The 16973-nt window shown below is 38.4% G+C and overlaps 1 protein-coding gene across 1 annotated transcript in view; it reads left to right on the top strand.

Moving 5' to 3' along the window:
• cntnap2b (contactin associated protein 2b) overlaps positions 1-16973 on the top strand; it is a 36456-nt gene that overhangs the window by 4374 nt on the left and 15109 nt on the right. The window contains exons 2-10 of the mRNA XM_059343954.1: positions 5959-6069; positions 6377-6570; positions 9294-9441; positions 10252-10455; positions 11494-11678; positions 12392-12535; positions 13586-13844; positions 14917-15066; positions 15994-16156. Of these exons, the coding sequence (XP_059199937.1) occupies positions 5959-6069; positions 6377-6570; positions 9294-9441; positions 10252-10455; positions 11494-11678; positions 12392-12535; positions 13586-13844; positions 14917-15066; positions 15994-16156 (1558 nt within the window). The remainder of the gene's footprint in view (positions 1-5958; positions 6070-6376; positions 6571-9293; positions 9442-10251; positions 10456-11493; positions 11679-12391; positions 12536-13585; positions 13845-14916; positions 15067-15993; positions 16157-16973) is intronic.

Raw genomic sequence — 16973 nt, 5'->3', positions numbered from 1 at the left:
TTTCAATATTGATCAAAATAATCGTAATTATCATTTTGGCCATAATCGTGCAGCCCTAGCAAGGATAAAATGTTAGTGACCATTACAGTCCTTGAGGGTACACCTTTGTTATCATTTAGTAATGTTAGATGAGTAGCCAGTTGGAACGTGAGGGCATGAACAGCCCTGGTAAAAGGGGAAAGGTTTTTGCTCACCTGACGTTACTTAAAGCTAATATATCCTTCCTTCAGAAAACTCATATTTAAAAAGTGCAGCAAAGGTTTTTCATAGTTTCATTGTTTCCAACCAACAAAGCCCCAGGGCCTGGCGGCTTCAGCAAGGATTTAGAGGATCTAACACCATTACTGTTGCATATGATTAACCACTCCCACCTACATTATATAAAGTAAGCATCGCTGTTATTCCAAAACATGGTCAGGACCCCCTATTAGTAGTCTATTAGTATCTTCTTACCGCCCAATCTCAATGCTTCCTGTTAAAGCTAAGATCATAGGGAAGACTCTCGCAGACAGGCTCAAGAAATATATATGTAGTATTGCGCACCCAGATCAGACTGCATTTATTCCAGGGAGCCAACTACATTTTATTTTATGCCGTCTTTTCAATATCTTGTATAGTAAACACTCTACAGAGGCAGCCATTATTTCTTTAGATGCTCAATGTGAATTTGACCAAGTCGAGTGGCCTTACATGCAGATAGCACTAGAATTCTACAATTCTAAAGTGTCATTTAGCAGACGCTTTTATCCAAAGCGACATACAAATGAGAGTTAATACAACACAAGCAACGATGAAGTCAAGAAACATAGCAAGAGTGAGTGCCATGGGTTGAGTTTGAGTCCATTTATTAGGACACAAGTGCTTCTAGGTCACGTGGGCGGTCAGTGCGATACTTATCGTAGTTATCAGTGTAGATCAAGAGTGAAGGTGTTCAGTTAAGACTTGGTCTTCAGTCGCTTCTTAAAGATTGATAAGGACTCAGCAGAACGGATGGAGTTTGGAAGTTGGTTCCACCACCTATAGGGTTCTACAGAGGAGAAGAGTCTGGTTTGAGACGTAGAGGCCTTCAGCGGCGGAGGAGCCAGACGTCCTTCACTGGAAGAGCGTAGTGGGCGGGAGGGTTTGTGGACCTGGACAAAGGAGTTCAGATAAGAAGGGGCTGTGCCCATTGCTATTTTGTAGGCAAGAGATAAGGCTTTGAATTTGATGCAGGCCATGACCAGGAGCCAGTGCAGAAAGATGAGGAGTGAAGTGACATGAGCTCTCCTGGGCTGGAAGTGCATCCACGTTCTGGATCATCTGCAGAAGCTTGGTGGTGCAGCAGGAAGACCTGCCAGTAGAGAGTTGCAGTAGTCTAAACGTGATAACACAACGGCCTGAACCAGGAGTTGTGTCGATTGCTCGGTCAGGTAGGGTCTAATTTACCTGATGTTGTACAGTGCGAATCGACAAGATCTGGCAATTGAGGACACATGAACCTTGAAGGTCAGTTGGTCATCAGTCATGACACCCAGGTTTCGTGCAGAGCTTGTGGGCACAAGTTGCATGGATCCAAGCTGAAGATTGATGGGCTGATATACGGTGGGACGGGGTGGGATGACGAGGAACTCCGTCTTTGGGAGGTTGAGCTGAAGGTGGTGTTCTGTCATCCATGTGGAGATGTCCACAAGGCGAGCTACGAGATACGAGCCGAGACTGTGAGGTCGTTTGGTGGGAAGGAAAGGAACAGCTGGGTATCATCAGCGTAACAATGGTACGAGAAGCCATGATTGCGGATGATTGCACCAAGTGAGGTTGTTTAAATTGAGAAGAGATGGGGGCCTAGCAATGATCCTTGAGGCACCCCAGTGGAAAGGTTTTGTAGTTTGGACACTTCTCCCTTCCAAGATACTTTAAAGGATCTCCCTACTAGGTAGGACCTGAACCATTGGAGGGCAGAACCTGAAATACCAAGTTCTGTTAGTGTAGAGAGGATGATATAGTGGTTAACCATGTCGAAGGCTGCAGAGAGGTCCAGCAGCTATAGAGCTGATGATTGGCCAGCTGCTCCAGCCAGAACAATTTTGGTTTGGGTCCACATTCAGGCAATGGGTAGACATAATATATGCTCAGTACACAGCCTCTGTCATAACCAACCAAACCGTTTCTCCACTGTTCCAAATTCACCGTTCCTCTTTGCCATTCTCATAGAGCTGCTAGCAATCATCATAAGACAAAGTGCCACTATAACCCCTGTAGTTGTCATTGGAACTACCAAAACAAACCCTGCCATGAAATTCTAAACTTAATCAATTCCACCACCTCATTTAAAAAAAAAAATCAAACTTTGCTTTATTAACACCCAAGGATTCCTCTGCTCATAGACAGACATGGGTCAGTGAGTTAGATGAAAAGATAGATGAGGAGTTTAGGGAACAATGTCTGGCAAATATAAATGATTGTTCAGTTAATGCTGGACATAACTTGTTACAGTTTAAGACATTATACTATATTACTGTAGGACCAAGGTGCATATGTTTGACCTATCAACATCTCCACTCTGTAACAGAGGGAAGGTTTCTGAGGGAACACTTGCTAATGCTCTTCGAACTTGTACAAAACTGTCATCTTACTGGTCTCATAGTTTCCAATGCTTCTCTAAAGCTTTTTTAAAGAAGAAATGGAACCCAGACCAGCTTTCCCCGGTCTTGGAGGGGCTTTAACTTTGGCCAGTACATATGAAGCGCAAGCTGTTTCCTTCGGTATTGTACTGCATATGTGGAAAAGGGACTGCACCAAGTTATGAAATGTGGCTCAGGGAAATGGGGAATGCACTAAACCTTGAAAAGATACCACAACAATGATGAACTGAAAGTATATGTTAAGATCTGTTGTACATAAAAGGCTTAGTCTGACACGCTACTGATATTGAACACTTTTGTAAACCTTGTTCAATGTTGGATTTTTTCTTCTTTTTACTCTGTATTTAATTATATTTCTGCTTTGGCTCATCTTATTTTGCCTTCAGTATAAATGTGTAACGCTTGGTGTCTTAATTTGGTATTCTAAAAGGATTTTTTTTGTCAATTCTTGAGGGGTCAAAAATTGTAACATTTAGCACTATATCTATGTAACAAATAGTATCAACCTCAAACATTTCTGCATAACATATGAAGGCCATAAGTCATACATGTAATATCATTAGCACTATACAATTTCAATGAATGAATTAATTAACTAAATTGTTTTAAATATTTATGACTAGGATAACTTGACACACCACAGTGAGCGTTTTCTCAAATTAAGCTACCGGATGATGTACACCATTTCTATGTGGCATCAACTATTTCTGAAAAAATATATATCTGCAGGTCTGTGAATGAGGGCAGCCATTTTTGTTTTTCTACTGAAAGGGCCTTTACTGCCTGCAAGGCATGGATAATTCAGCTGGGAGCAGATACCATGTATCAGACTGTATACAAAAGGTTTTTTCAGGAAAATAGCTGAAGATGCACACTAAACAAATCTAAAGTACAAGCAAATATTCCAACCTATGGGGACAACATACAGGCTACAGTTGTGTATCAAATATGATACAAATGATCAAATATATATATATATAATAATATATGATAGGGGACAGTGTGATGCATTTGCGATGTCACATTCCTGTATTTTTAGCAATGCTTTGCAATTTTAGCTGTCAACATAAACACACTTTTTCTGCAGGAAATGTATAATAATGTGAATGCTGATTCAGCAGCATAATCTTTTAATTTGCAGGTTTTGTTATAATGAGTGACCTTTCCTGAATGTTGCTGTTAAGTTTGGCAGTATAATGCTTAAATAACTCCTAATACAACTGGCAAAATTGCTACAACTATATGGCAAATGACTAGCACTGAGTCATTTAGCTTGATTCTAAGCCATAATGGGATTAACCATTCACACGTTTATGGAAAATAGCATTGCGATCGCAGTAATGTCTGTACAATTTGATCCAATTGTATAACATAAAAAAATGTGTGATCTTATTTACACCATGATATTCTACGTAAAGTAAACTATACAGTGCCTGTTACACATCAGTCATTATGTCTCATTAATAATTTGTTGAAATGCATTTTATTTATGGTGTGGTCTGCTGGTGAAAAAAAAAAGATGCCATTATTGTAATATGGGGATTTGCAAAACCAATACCAATACAATTTTTTAACCAACAGTTTCTCAACCGACATCTTATCTTCTAGTCTTTCTCGGAGAGATGAGATTAAATATTGAGGTTATTTTCCATATTCTTTGTTGATCACATAAAATCTTTGTTTTTTAAAGTGCTTGAGACATGCTTGGCTTGTTGTTTTGTAATGCATATGAGACAACTCATTAACATACACCTGTCTCTCTCTCACACACACACACACACACACACCCACACACCCACACACCCACACACACACACACACACCCACACACACACACACACACACACACACACACACACACACACACACACAGAGAGAGCTGTGCCCCTCCCCCACTGCACTCCCCCCAAAACTCCATCTCATATAAATCCTGATCAATGTGTCGAGAACAAAGACACACACACACACACACAGACACACACACACACACACACAGCCTTGTGTTAAGAATATGTCCAATTACAAGGTTAAAAACCCCAGTTTGGTTTTTTTAAACGAGATCTTTTGGAGTTTATTAGTCACTCTGATATTTTTTAGACTCATTAGAGTCTACAGATGTACCAAAGGTACAGTGGGCCTTTATCTGCTTTCAACTAAATATTAATATAGATTATTGTAGGCATGCTGACATTTAATGTGTGTGGTAATGTTTACCTTCTACACCAGACCTGGGCATTAGGCGACCTGCGGGCCACATCCGGCCCGTTGGCTGTCCTTATCCGGCCCGCGTGAGGTTACCCAGAAATTGGTAATCAATACAACCGCAGTGCTTTTATTTTGAAGGCGGTTTACGTATATCTGCCTGCATGTATACCCACCTGCAAAGACTCGACTCTTTTAACTGATAGTTCACAAGATTTATTTAAAATCGCTCCATGAAAATAACAATAAGACATTCCTTGGTCACATTGTGAATCCACCATAAGAGAAATTACAATCATTATCATTAGCACTTGACCAAACAAGCACTTTTACTATAGTTTAGACAACAAATATAGCCACTAATATATATGACAGAAGAAAATAAACTTTAACAAACGGCACTATAGAAGCATTTTTGATACTTTATATCAACTTTCTATGAATTACGATGCACTCGTTATTATTTACCGTTTTTCATTTGTTTTTCATTTTACCGTTCCACTTGTTATTTCCTGTCGCTACCTTTCAACATAAAAGCACCCGTTTCACACTGGATGGTGCCTTTTCAAAATAAAAGCATCACAACATTGTAAAACACCTAGAAAAATGTGCAAACATGAAAAACAAGCTATATAATACAAAAACACCTATAGGAACCTTGCTAAAGGTAATTTACAGTTATAAATGTTAAAGTGATATAGTGATTGGAGTATTTACTACTTTTTACTGCTATATTTGATTTACTCCACATTAACAGTCTTATCATAACATGTGTTCCTATCAGTAGCAGCTCAAAACCAGATAATTTACTGTATTTTAGAAAGCAATTAAATTAATATCGAGCAAAATTTAGTTCAGAGTTTTGGTCCGGCCCCTGCAACCTTCGTGGTATTGGTCATGTGGCCCCTTGAGAAAATTAATTGCCCACCCCTGCTCTACACCATCTTAGATAATTTGCTAATTAGCCCTACAGCTCAGGAAGGGCATTCAGAAGGGTTTCAGCTGGTATTTGTTAATTGATTTAATCAGTTCTGGACTATTTAAATGTTAGTCAGGGGATCAGAGTCAGTGAGCCTCTGCAGCTGATAAGGAGCTGAACTTTGAATCTGTTTCTGTTTGTGTCTCTCTGTTTCAGGAAAGTGTGAGGACAGCTTGGCCACTCCTCTCCCCTACAGCTCCTTCACCAGCTCCTCAGTGTACGCCAGAGGATACGGAGCCGGTTATGCTAAACTCAGTCGGAAACAAGGTACGCATTTGTAATGTGATATATTGTAGTAGTGGTAGTTCCTACTATTGTTGTACTGTTCAGCTGTATCATCAAATTTAGGGCAAAAATAAATGAATAAATAAGCAGGTCTGCTGCTGGACTATAAATAGCATGATCAATCACTATTAGATGGCATGCTTCTCAATCAGTTTAGATGGCATTAACTCAAGAAGTTTTCCTCGGTGACAATGAGTTACACTTCTGCTCTGTTTTGTCTTCCTGCTCTTTTCCTTTTCTCTTCTTCCAATCTTTCTACCTGTCAACCCTTTAACATTTGCAAAACTAGGTTCTGGAGGCTGGTCGCCCTTGGATACAGACCGTTATCAGTGGTTACAGGTGGACCTGGGTTCTAGGAAGCAGGTGGTTGCCATAGCAACACAGGGTCGCCACAGAAGCTCTGATTGGACCAGCAAGTATCGGCTGCTGTACAGCGACACACAGAAGAACTGGAGGCCGTATCTACAGGATGGAAACATCTGGGTGAGGAAAACGCTCATGTCTCATGTCCCTTTGATATTGTATGCATACACAGAATATAATGATTGTAATAACTCAGTATTAACCATTAACAGTATGCATTAGTTAGGACTCGGTGGAATATTTATTGTTTGAAGTTGTGTTTTTGGCAAAGTTATTGCTATATTTAACAGTGAGTGTGGAATGCTCTACCAGTCAGTATGTTTACATGACACTTGAAAAAAACAAATTATTAGTTTTTTTTTAGTTTTTTTAATCTTTATTGATAATTAAGGAACATTACCATCATGAGGACAAAAAGGGATTTCAAGAAACAAACACATCTCATGAAACAAAGAACTAATCAGGAGAAATAGTCATAAAAAATAAAATAAATAAAAAGAATAATAAAAAGAAAAGAAAAAGCGGTACATACATTGATCATGCAGAGAGTACGAGGTACATAACGTCTGTACATTCATTTTTTTTTTTTTTTCACAAATGACATAAATGTATTCACTGAAAATTGAATACACCAGGGGGTTCAAGAGTCCATTGCCAGTCCTTTAAAATTAAAAGATCAAATCAAACGTACAGTCTTTAAACGGTTGAGTGTCTTTGCAGCTTTGTTGTTGTTTACACCTTCAAGTGTGGTGCCATACTGCTTAAGTTCAATAATAAAACGACGAAACCAGGGTTTGGAGTCAGAGCCGGTCAGATTAGTTATTATCAGTATCGACGGCACAAAGAATCGAACTGAGGTGAACCGGAAAGGAGGCCATATTAACCTGCTGAAACGATGAATATCGCCACCCAGTGGTGAGGAGGAGGACATGCTCCCATCAGTTATCCGATTTTCTCACTTGCAGGGAAACTGGGATAAGGACAGAAGTCCGATAAGACGTCAGAATCGATTTTTAAGCTAGCTCGATTAAACTGTGCATGTAAACGCACTGACCGTGTCATCCCATGGAGTATTGATTTTATTGATATATTTTCAATCTAAATATAGGATGTTATATATGATATTTATAGGTTTTCACAACAGATCATACAGTCACACACCTAGAGGATACAAGCCCATTCTGACTTGGATACTGAAGCCAATAAGTTTAAAACAAATAAAAGAAAACATGGTGACATAATAACATTTTCACAAGGTTTTGTATAATAACCATATAAAGTTCAAATTATGTATTCAATGTAACTTGAAAGTGGCATATGTTGCATTTACATGTTTCCTCTGTTGCGCTGTTAAGCACAGCCCTGCACCAACCTGCTCCGGAGACACAGTACTTACTGGATGTAACATTATCTTCAGTTGTGATGGTAACACCAACAAATCATCTCCAACATGAGATCAGCCTTGGTGTCATCCCTACTAAATATCTTAAAGCGGTTATTGACACAGTTGGGCCCAGTACTTTAATGATCATTAATAACTCTGCTTTTCAACATGCTGTAGACCAGCCTCTTTTTTTTTCTTTTTGTCTTGAGTAATATTTTTATTACATTTTCTATGGACAAAAACAACAATCAACAACACACTGTGGCCACAAAAACAACTATCCAACTGCTTATGATGTAATACAGACAATACAATGGAAAAGCTTTGTCCCATTATATTTGACAGGGATCTTCTAAATACATATCTGGAAAGAAAGAAGAGCAGCAAAAAATATATGTTTTTTACAATCTCTTTTTCCATTTAGAGAGAAAATGCTTTTGTTGTTTTTTAAAGAAAAATTTGAAATAATAATTATCAGTAAATGAATGTCCTGTCTTACAACCCAAAAACATCAGTTAGCCAGTTTTTGTCATTGCCATCTATCATCCCTTTTAATACAATATTTGCGAGTCTTCTCCAGCATATTTAAAGAAGGGTGCCCAGATCTTTAAAACATCATCCATCTTACCCCTCTGTTCTCAGCAATTTGAGGCCGATTTCTAAACTTGTGAAGTAAAGAAAAAGTTGTCCCAACTTTTAAGTTCTAAATGTCTACATTAACATATTTGAGAAGGTTCTGTCTGGTTTTCAAGCCTTACATAGCACAGAAAGTAACCAATGACCTCCTTTTAGCAGCTGACTCATTCTTTTAGACTTGCGTGCTGCTTTTGACACTGTAGACCTGACCAAGCTGTTTTAATTGATACCACAAGGTCCAATTCTATTATTATAGATCCAATGTTATTTTGTACTTAATTGCTCCCACTCATCCAAATAATGAAATGTCACAGTGTCTCTTTTCACTTGTATGCTGACACAGATATAACACCGTCTGAGACTGGAGGACCCAAGAAGCCCAGCTTCAGTTTTAGATTGTCTTGTAATAATTCCAAATCAGAAATCCTACTCTTCAATCCCCCAAACAGAGCCACTGAGTGAAGCAAAGCTCATCTCTCTGCTAATATAAAGCCCAGCTCCAGAAATCTGGGAGTAACTTTTGACTCAATCCTAAACTTTGAACCACATGTCAAAAAAAGTTGTCCAGCCTCTTCCTACAAATAAGAACATTTCCAAAATAAAACCCATGCTCTCACATCCAAACCTGGACATGGTCATCCATGCATTGGTCTTCTCCAGACCTGACTACACTCCTTCCCTCTTCTCTGACATAAACCACAAGTCAAACTCCTGCAAACAAATTCCCAAACTAAATTTGATTTGATTTTGAATGAGTAAAAAACAACATTTCAGAAATTTGTCTGCCAGAATTTTGCAGCATGGTTGTGTCTGTGTATTTCAGACATTTGAGGGGAACGTGAACAGCGAGGGGGTCGTTCGCTACGACCTGCAGCACGCCATCCTGGCTCGCTACATCCGCTTCATCCCAGTGGACTGGAGCAGGGAGGGACGCATCGGAGTCCGGCTGGAGCTCTACGGATGCTCATATTGTGAGTAGAAATCACAGACAAGAGACAAAAATGTGACTACAGCTATTCTGTTGGAAGTTTGTTCTATCAGTAACGGGTTATATACTGGATATACTATATATATATATATGTGTCTTTTTTGGTCATTTTGTTTACTTTTTTGGTCATTTTGTTTACTTTTTTGGTCATTTTGTGTCTTTTTTAAGTCATTTTGTGTCTTTTCCGGTCATTTTGTGAATTTTCTGGTCATTTTGTGTCTTTTTTGATAATTTTGTGGTTAATTTGTGTCTTGTTTTGTCATTTTGTTTCCTTTTTTGGTCATTTTGTGTCTTTTCTGGTCATTTTGTGTCTTTTTTGATCATTTTATGGTCAATTTGTGTCTTTTTTTGGTCATTTTGTGGTCAATTTGTGTCTTTTTTGATCATTTTGTTTCCTTTTTTGGTCATTATGTGTCTTTTTTTTAGTCAGTTTTCGTTTTTTAGTTTTAGTTTTGTTTCTTTTTTGGGCCATTTTATCTCTTTTTTGGTAATTTTTTGATCATTTTGTGTCATTTTGTGGTCAATTTGATTCCTTTTTATTCTTTGTTTTTACTGGACTTTACTTTACCCTGCCCCTAGGTTTATCATAGGTTGCTGTTCTTGCAATGTATATGCTATCTGTCCCAGATGAAGTAATTAGTAATGAATAGTGATAATGGATGAACTGACCTGAGAATGTATGTAGTCTAACTGCCATAAAAGTGATGTAAAGCAACATCAGTGCAGTGAATCTGTTCAAACTTATGTACTAAAGCAGCAATTATCTCATTTTTCTCCCTTTCTTCTCTTACAGGGGCAGATGTGATCAGTTTTGATGGCCAAGGTGTCATCCCCTACCGTTTCAGGAGTAAGAAGATAAAGATTGTGAAGGATGTGATCTCTCTGAAGTTTCGGACCACAGCTGGAGACGGGGTCCTGCTGCATGGGGAGGGTCAGCAGGGAGACTACCTCTCCCTGGAGCTGTCCAGGGCCAGACTGCTGCTCAGCATCAACTTAGGTAACCGTCTCCAAAGTCTGTCTGGTTTTAAGGACGACAAAAGTGTTCTCTAGAGACGGCCATTCTCAACCTTGGGGTCCCGACCCCGATTGGGGTCGTGAGATGATTTCTGGGGGTCGCCAAATCATTTTGGAAGTCAGGTCATTTTGGTCATTTTGGTCATTTTGTGTATTTTTTGGTCATTTTGTGTCTTTTTTGATCATTTTGTGGTAATTTTGTGTCTTTTCTGGTCATTTTGTGTCTTTTTTTGATCATTTTGTGGTAATTTTGTTTCCTTTTTTGGTCATTTTGTGTCTTTTTTTTTGTAATTTTGTGTCTTTTCCGGTCATTTTGTGTCTTTTCTGGTGATTTTGTGTCTTTTTTGATATCTTTGTGGTCATTTTGTGTCTTTTCTGATCATTTTGTGGTCAATTTGTGTCTTTTTTGGTCATTTTGTTTCCTTTTTTGGTCATTTTGTGTCTTTCTTTTCAGTAATTTTGTGTCTTTTCCGGTCATTTTGTGTCTTTTCTGGTAATTTTGTGTCTTTTCTGATCATTTTGTGTCTTTTCTGGTCATTTTGTGTCTTTTTTGATCATTTTGTGGTCAATTTTTGTCTTTTTTGGTAATTTTGTTTCCTTTTTTGGTCATTATGTGTCTTTTTTTAGTCATTTTGTGTCTTTTTTGGTAATTTTGTTTCTTTTTTGGGCCATTTTGTCTCTTTTTTTGGTCAATTTTTGATAATTTTGTGTCATTTTGTATCATTTTTGTGGTCATATATATAAATATATATAAAAGTATATATAAATGCAAAGACAGAGAGATGTTTTAGTTGCTGTCTGCTGCATTATTTGTCCAAAATTCGTCGCATCGACTGAGTTTGTATGATCTGAACTGTGAGATTCTGTTCAGTGAGCAACTTAACAACATGCATGTTAAATTGGGGGTCGCGACTCAAAAAGGTTGAGAGCTCCTGCTCTAGAGACGGCCTTCTACAAACTGTATCGTCTACTGCTGGTAAACATTTCCAACCTGTTGTCTGTGTGATGTATCTTCTCTCAGGCAGTAACCAGTACGGCTCCATTCAGGGCCACACCTCTGTGACTAGTGGGAGCTTGCTGGATGATGACCACTGGCACTCAGTAGTGATAGAGCGTTACAGGAGGAACGTCAACTTCACTCTGGACCATCACACTCAACAGTTCAGGACCAACGGAGAGTTTGACCACCTGGACCTGGACTATGAGGTAAAGACTACATTTATCATGTCACCCTCATGGCAAAATCCTGTGAGAGTTGTAGTGGCCCTTCTAATATGAAAACATACAGAACTACATTACTGGTCAAAAGTTTTAGAACACACCAACTTTTCCAGAATTTAATTGAAAATGATGCAGTTTGATGTCTCGGTGTACTCTGAAATTAATGCACATTTGCAACATTTAAAATTCTTTATTGAGCATGATAGTGTTTTGAAAGTAAAAAAAAAGATTCAAAATCACATTTTATGTTGGACTAAAGGACTAAAAAAAGACACAAAATGACCAAAAAAAGACATAAAAAGAATTCAAAAATGGACAAAATAGCCCAAGACTCCATAGAGTTAAGTTGTTAACCCATTTCTTGTTCCCTGAAAAAGGCCTACTTGTATAATTCTGAAATGTACATTATTTTCCAGTTTTGGTTAAGCTTACCTTTTTTTATTTACCTCTGGCAGTTCACCACTTACCTTTGGACCCTTTCAAGCTGTTCATTTGACTTGAACTGCTTGAATTTCAATAAAAAACTGGAAAAATTGGGGTGTTCTAAAACTTTTGACCGGTAGTGTATGTAGGCCAGTGGGGCTGCACGGGGCCATATGTTTGTTTCGTAAATGAGACCCAAAGTGTTTAATTTTAGTTTTATTTCAGATAAAGTTGTCATTCATACCATGTTGCTTTGCTTTGCTGTGTGTCCTCAGATCAGTTTTGGAGGGCTGCCTGTCTCAGCGAAGCCCGGCTCAGTAGGAAGAGAGAACTTTGTGGGCTGCATGGAGGGAATCACCTACAATGGAGACAACATAACAAACCTGGTCCGCAGGAAGAAAGTGGACACGTCCAGCTTTGTAAGACAACTCGTGTGTGTGTCTGTGTGTGTGTGTGTGTGTGTGTGTGCGCTGACTGACACTGATCCATCAACTGAGCATCATCAGTGGTGTTCAGTGAGTTAATAACGGCTTTTCCACTGGAAAAAACTGCTGCTGCTGATGGAAACGATGTTAAAAACAGTGAAACCTAAGGAGAACTGCAGTTTTATACCAAGCTATACCTCTCACATTACACAAAGTGTTTTGATGTATTGTGGGTTTAAAAAAAATATATATTGCTTTTGATAGTTTGAAAGATTCAATACTTGCAAGACTGAACCAGCATAATCTAAGCCAGCGGTTCCCAAAGTTTTTTAGCCGTGCACCCCCTAAAAAAAATAAAAAATAAAATGCAATAAGCTTTTTTATAGCCATATTGAAGGCGGCATGTTTAATCATGCTCAAATGAGAACACACATATAATAAAATAATCACCATCACAACAATGCGGCCTTGCATTTGAATTAATCTGAAACACAGTTTCAATATAATGCAACAAAGTTATGCGCAAGCTTCCACTTTTAAGAGCAAAGAGGATGATGACAGGCTCAGGATCAGAGGCAGAAAGCACATAAATTGGGAAAATGTTATAATATTTTGAGCCGTTTTGAACAAAAATTGCAGCAAGTTTAAATGAGCGTGGAGCTAAACAACCCGTCATCATAACACAGGCTGGAAACATGGAAGAAGAGAACTTCTTCTATGCTTCATTTTAAGATGGAGTACATTATGAATAGCCTGCATTTATTAATTAATTAATATTACAGTTTTTGATTTTACATTTTACAAAGGAAATGTTTATTTATGCGTCTTTATTGTGTGGGGGGAAAAAAAAATTAATTGTGTAATCATCAGACCGCCATTACATTTTTCATCTTGCGCAGCAGCTCGTGCACCCCCAGGGGTCCACGCACCACACTTTGGGAATCCCTGATTTAAGCTCTGGTGAAATAGTACTCCTAAAGAAGAGTTAACGCACAACAACAGGTCAAATCTTCTCTCTCTCTCTCTCTCTCTCTTCCACTACAGCGTAACCTGACGTTTTCCTGCGCAGAGTCCAAGTCCTTCTCTGTATTTTTCAACTCGACATCCTTCCTGCAGCTGCCAGGTCAGAGTGACAGCGACACTCTGTCAGCCAGCCTCTCTTTCAGGACCTGGAACCCCAACGGGCTGCTGATGTTCACACAGCTGGCTGACGGCTGGGTGGAGGTGGGGCTGACGGAGGGCAAAGTCACCGTCTATATGAACGTGACACAAAAGAAGAACACACGTATCGACATCTCATCAGGTGAGTTTAGCTCGTTGGTCTTCAGAATGGAAGTTCAGAAGACCTCGCTAGTCTAGACGGATTTCACAATAAAGGCCTTCTATAAGAAGTGAGGAGCATTTATGGGTACAAGTCAGGAACCGGCCTACCTTACATATCTCAAGGGTGCTGAGTCCAAAAAAAATGGTTCCCAAGCAAAATTTTGAGTTTTTGACCTTCTAATTTGCATATCAAAATGGCGGCCGTTGGTCGTTGGACCATTTCCCCTTAGTTTTTTTGTAAGTAGGCAATCAAAGATGAGGAAATTAAGTTTCTGGATCTATAGTCTAGAGTCAGAGCAAGGATATAGTGGAGGCTCAGTGCCTTTTTTATGCATATATATATGCAAAATACCAACTAGAACATTTAAAAGTGATATTGATTGAATATTTATGTCGGCCTTAAAAAAATGACACAAATAATGCTTAATTTCACCTTAAAAGTTGGTATTTTGCATATATATATATATATATATATATATATATATGCATAAAAAAGACACTGAGCCTCCACTATATCCTTGCTCTGACCCGAGACTCTATATATATACTATATCCTTCCTCATCTTTGATTGCCTACTTACAAAAAAACTAAGGGGAAATGGTCCAACGACCAACGGCCGCCATTTTGATATGCAAATGAGAAGGTCAAAAACTAAAAATTTCGCTTGAGAACCATTTTTTGGGGGATTCAGCACCCTTGAAATAAGTAAAGTAGGCTGGTTCCTGACTTGTACCCATAAATGCTCCTCACTTTCACTTTTTGGACAATTCCGTCTAGACTATAAGATTAAGATTAAGATTTCCTAATAAGTCCCACAATGGGAAGCTCTGCATTTAGGTGCCTTGCTCAAGGGCACATCAGTCCTTGACCTGTCAGTCCTGGGATTTGAACCGGCCACCCTCTGGTTCCAAGCCCGAGGGCCACGGACTGCCCACTTAGTTCAATTCGTTCCACCTTTATCTGAATTTTTATTTTTGTGCTTTCTCCATTTATTGTTGTTGCCAATTTTATCTCTAAGTTTCGTAGAATTAAGGTTGTTTTTCCTCCCCAGGCTCTGGTCTGAATGACGGCCAGTGGCACAGCGTCCATCTGAATGCTCTGGAGAACTATGCTATGCTAACAGTGGATGGAGACGAGGCGTCCACAGTCAGAACAGCTATCCCCATCCAGATCCAGACCGGAGGAAGCTACTACTTTGGAGGTGATTCCTCAACAACATAACTAGTAATCCAAAGTCATATACACTACCGGTCAAAAGTTTTAGAACACCCCGATTTTTCCAGTTTTTTATTGAAATTCAAGCAGTTCAAGTCAAATGAACAGCTTGAAAGGGTCCAAAGGTAAGTGGTGAACTGCCAGAGGTAAATAAAAAAAGGTAAGCTTAACCAAAACTGGAAAATAATGTACATTTCAGAATTATACAAGTAGGCCTTTTTCAGGAAACAAGAAATGGGTTAACAACTTAACTCTATGGAGTCTTGGGCTATTTTGTCCATTTTTTAATTCTTTTCATGTCATTGTAAGTCATTTTGTGTCTTTTTTTTTGTCATTTTGTGTCTTTTTTTGGTCATTTTGTGTCTTTTTTAGTCATTTTGTGTCTTTTGGTGTCTTTTTTAGTCATTTTGTGTCTCTTTTTTGGTCCTTTAGTCCAACATAAAATGTAATTTTGAATCTTTTTTTACTTTCAAAACACTATCATGCTCAATAAAGAATTTTAAATGTTGCAAATGTGCATTAATTTCAGAGTACACTGAGACATTAAACTGCATCATTTTCAATTAAATTCTGGAAAGTTGGGGTGTTCTAAAACTTTTGACCGGTAGTGTAGATAGATATAGAGACCTGTTAAGGGGTAGGACTCGATACGTTTTTTTTACTTCTTCCTACCCCCTTTCGAGCTTGCAGAAAGTGTCTGTTTTCTCAATTTTTTTTGCTTTTTTGTTTTGTTTTTTATTTATTCATCTATTAATATTTAAACTTGTTTTGTTTTTTTATTTGCTTGCATGTTTGAAATTAAGACAATCAATCAATCAATCAATCAAAAAAACAACAGTTAAGATTGACAGACAGTTCAGTATTTCTGTAGTGGTTGCAATAATGACCTTTAACCCCCTACACCTGTCTCCAGGTAACTTCCTGCACAGCAACCCCCGGTCCCTGCAGCGCTCCTTCCAGGGCTGCATGCAGATGATTCACATAGACGACCACCTGGCGGACCTCAGGGCTGTGGAACAGGGCCTGATTGGAAACTTTGAAAATGTCAGCTTGGATATGTGCGCCATTATAGACAGGTATACAACTCGGTCAGACTTTTAAACTAATAGTCTAGACGGAATTGTCCAAAAAGTGAAAGTGAGGAGCATTTATGGGTACAAGTCAGGAACCGGCCTACTTTACTTATTTCAAGGGTGCTGAATCAAAAAAAATGGTTCCCAAGCGAAATTTTGAGTTTTTGACCTTCTCATTTGCATATCAAAATGGCGGCCGTTGGTCGTTGGACCATTTCCCCTTAGTTTTTTTGTAAGTAGGCAATCAAAGATGAGGAAATTAAGTTTCTGGATCTATAGTCTAGAGTCAGAGCAAGGATATAGTGGAGGCTCAGTGTCTTTTTTATGTATATATATATATATATATATGTATGTAAAATACCAACTTTTAAGGTGAAATTAAGCATTATTTGTGTCATTTTTTAAGGCCGACATAAATATTCAATCAATATCACTTTTAAATGTTCCAGTTGGTGTTTTGCATATATATATATATATATATATATATATGCATAAAAAAGACACTGAGCCTCCACTATATCCTTGCTCTGACCCTAGACTATAGATCCAGAAACTTAATTTCCTCATCTTTGATTGTCTACTTACAAAAAAACTAAGGGGAAATGGTCCAATGACTGTGCAAGATGGGCAATTTGGTGGCCATTTGATACAAATGAGAAGGTCAAAAACTCAAAATTTCGCTTGGGAACCATTTTTTTTGGACTCAGCACCCTTGAGATATGTAAGGTAGGCCGGTTCCTGACTTGTACCCATAAATGCTCCTCACTTCTTATAGGAGGCCCTTTTTCTGAAATCCGTCTAAACTATAAAGATTATCATA

The sequence above is a fragment of the Centropristis striata genome, chromosome 11 (genome assembly GCF_030273125.1).
Source record: "Centropristis striata isolate RG_2023a ecotype Rhode Island chromosome 11, C.striata_1.0, whole genome shotgun sequence".
In the NCBI taxonomy this organism is placed as follows: Eukaryota; Metazoa; Chordata; class Actinopteri; order Perciformes; family Serranidae; genus Centropristis; species Centropristis striata.
The sequence above is the reverse complement of the archived record's forward strand: the minus strand, read 5'-3'. Positions and strand labels throughout refer to the sequence as shown.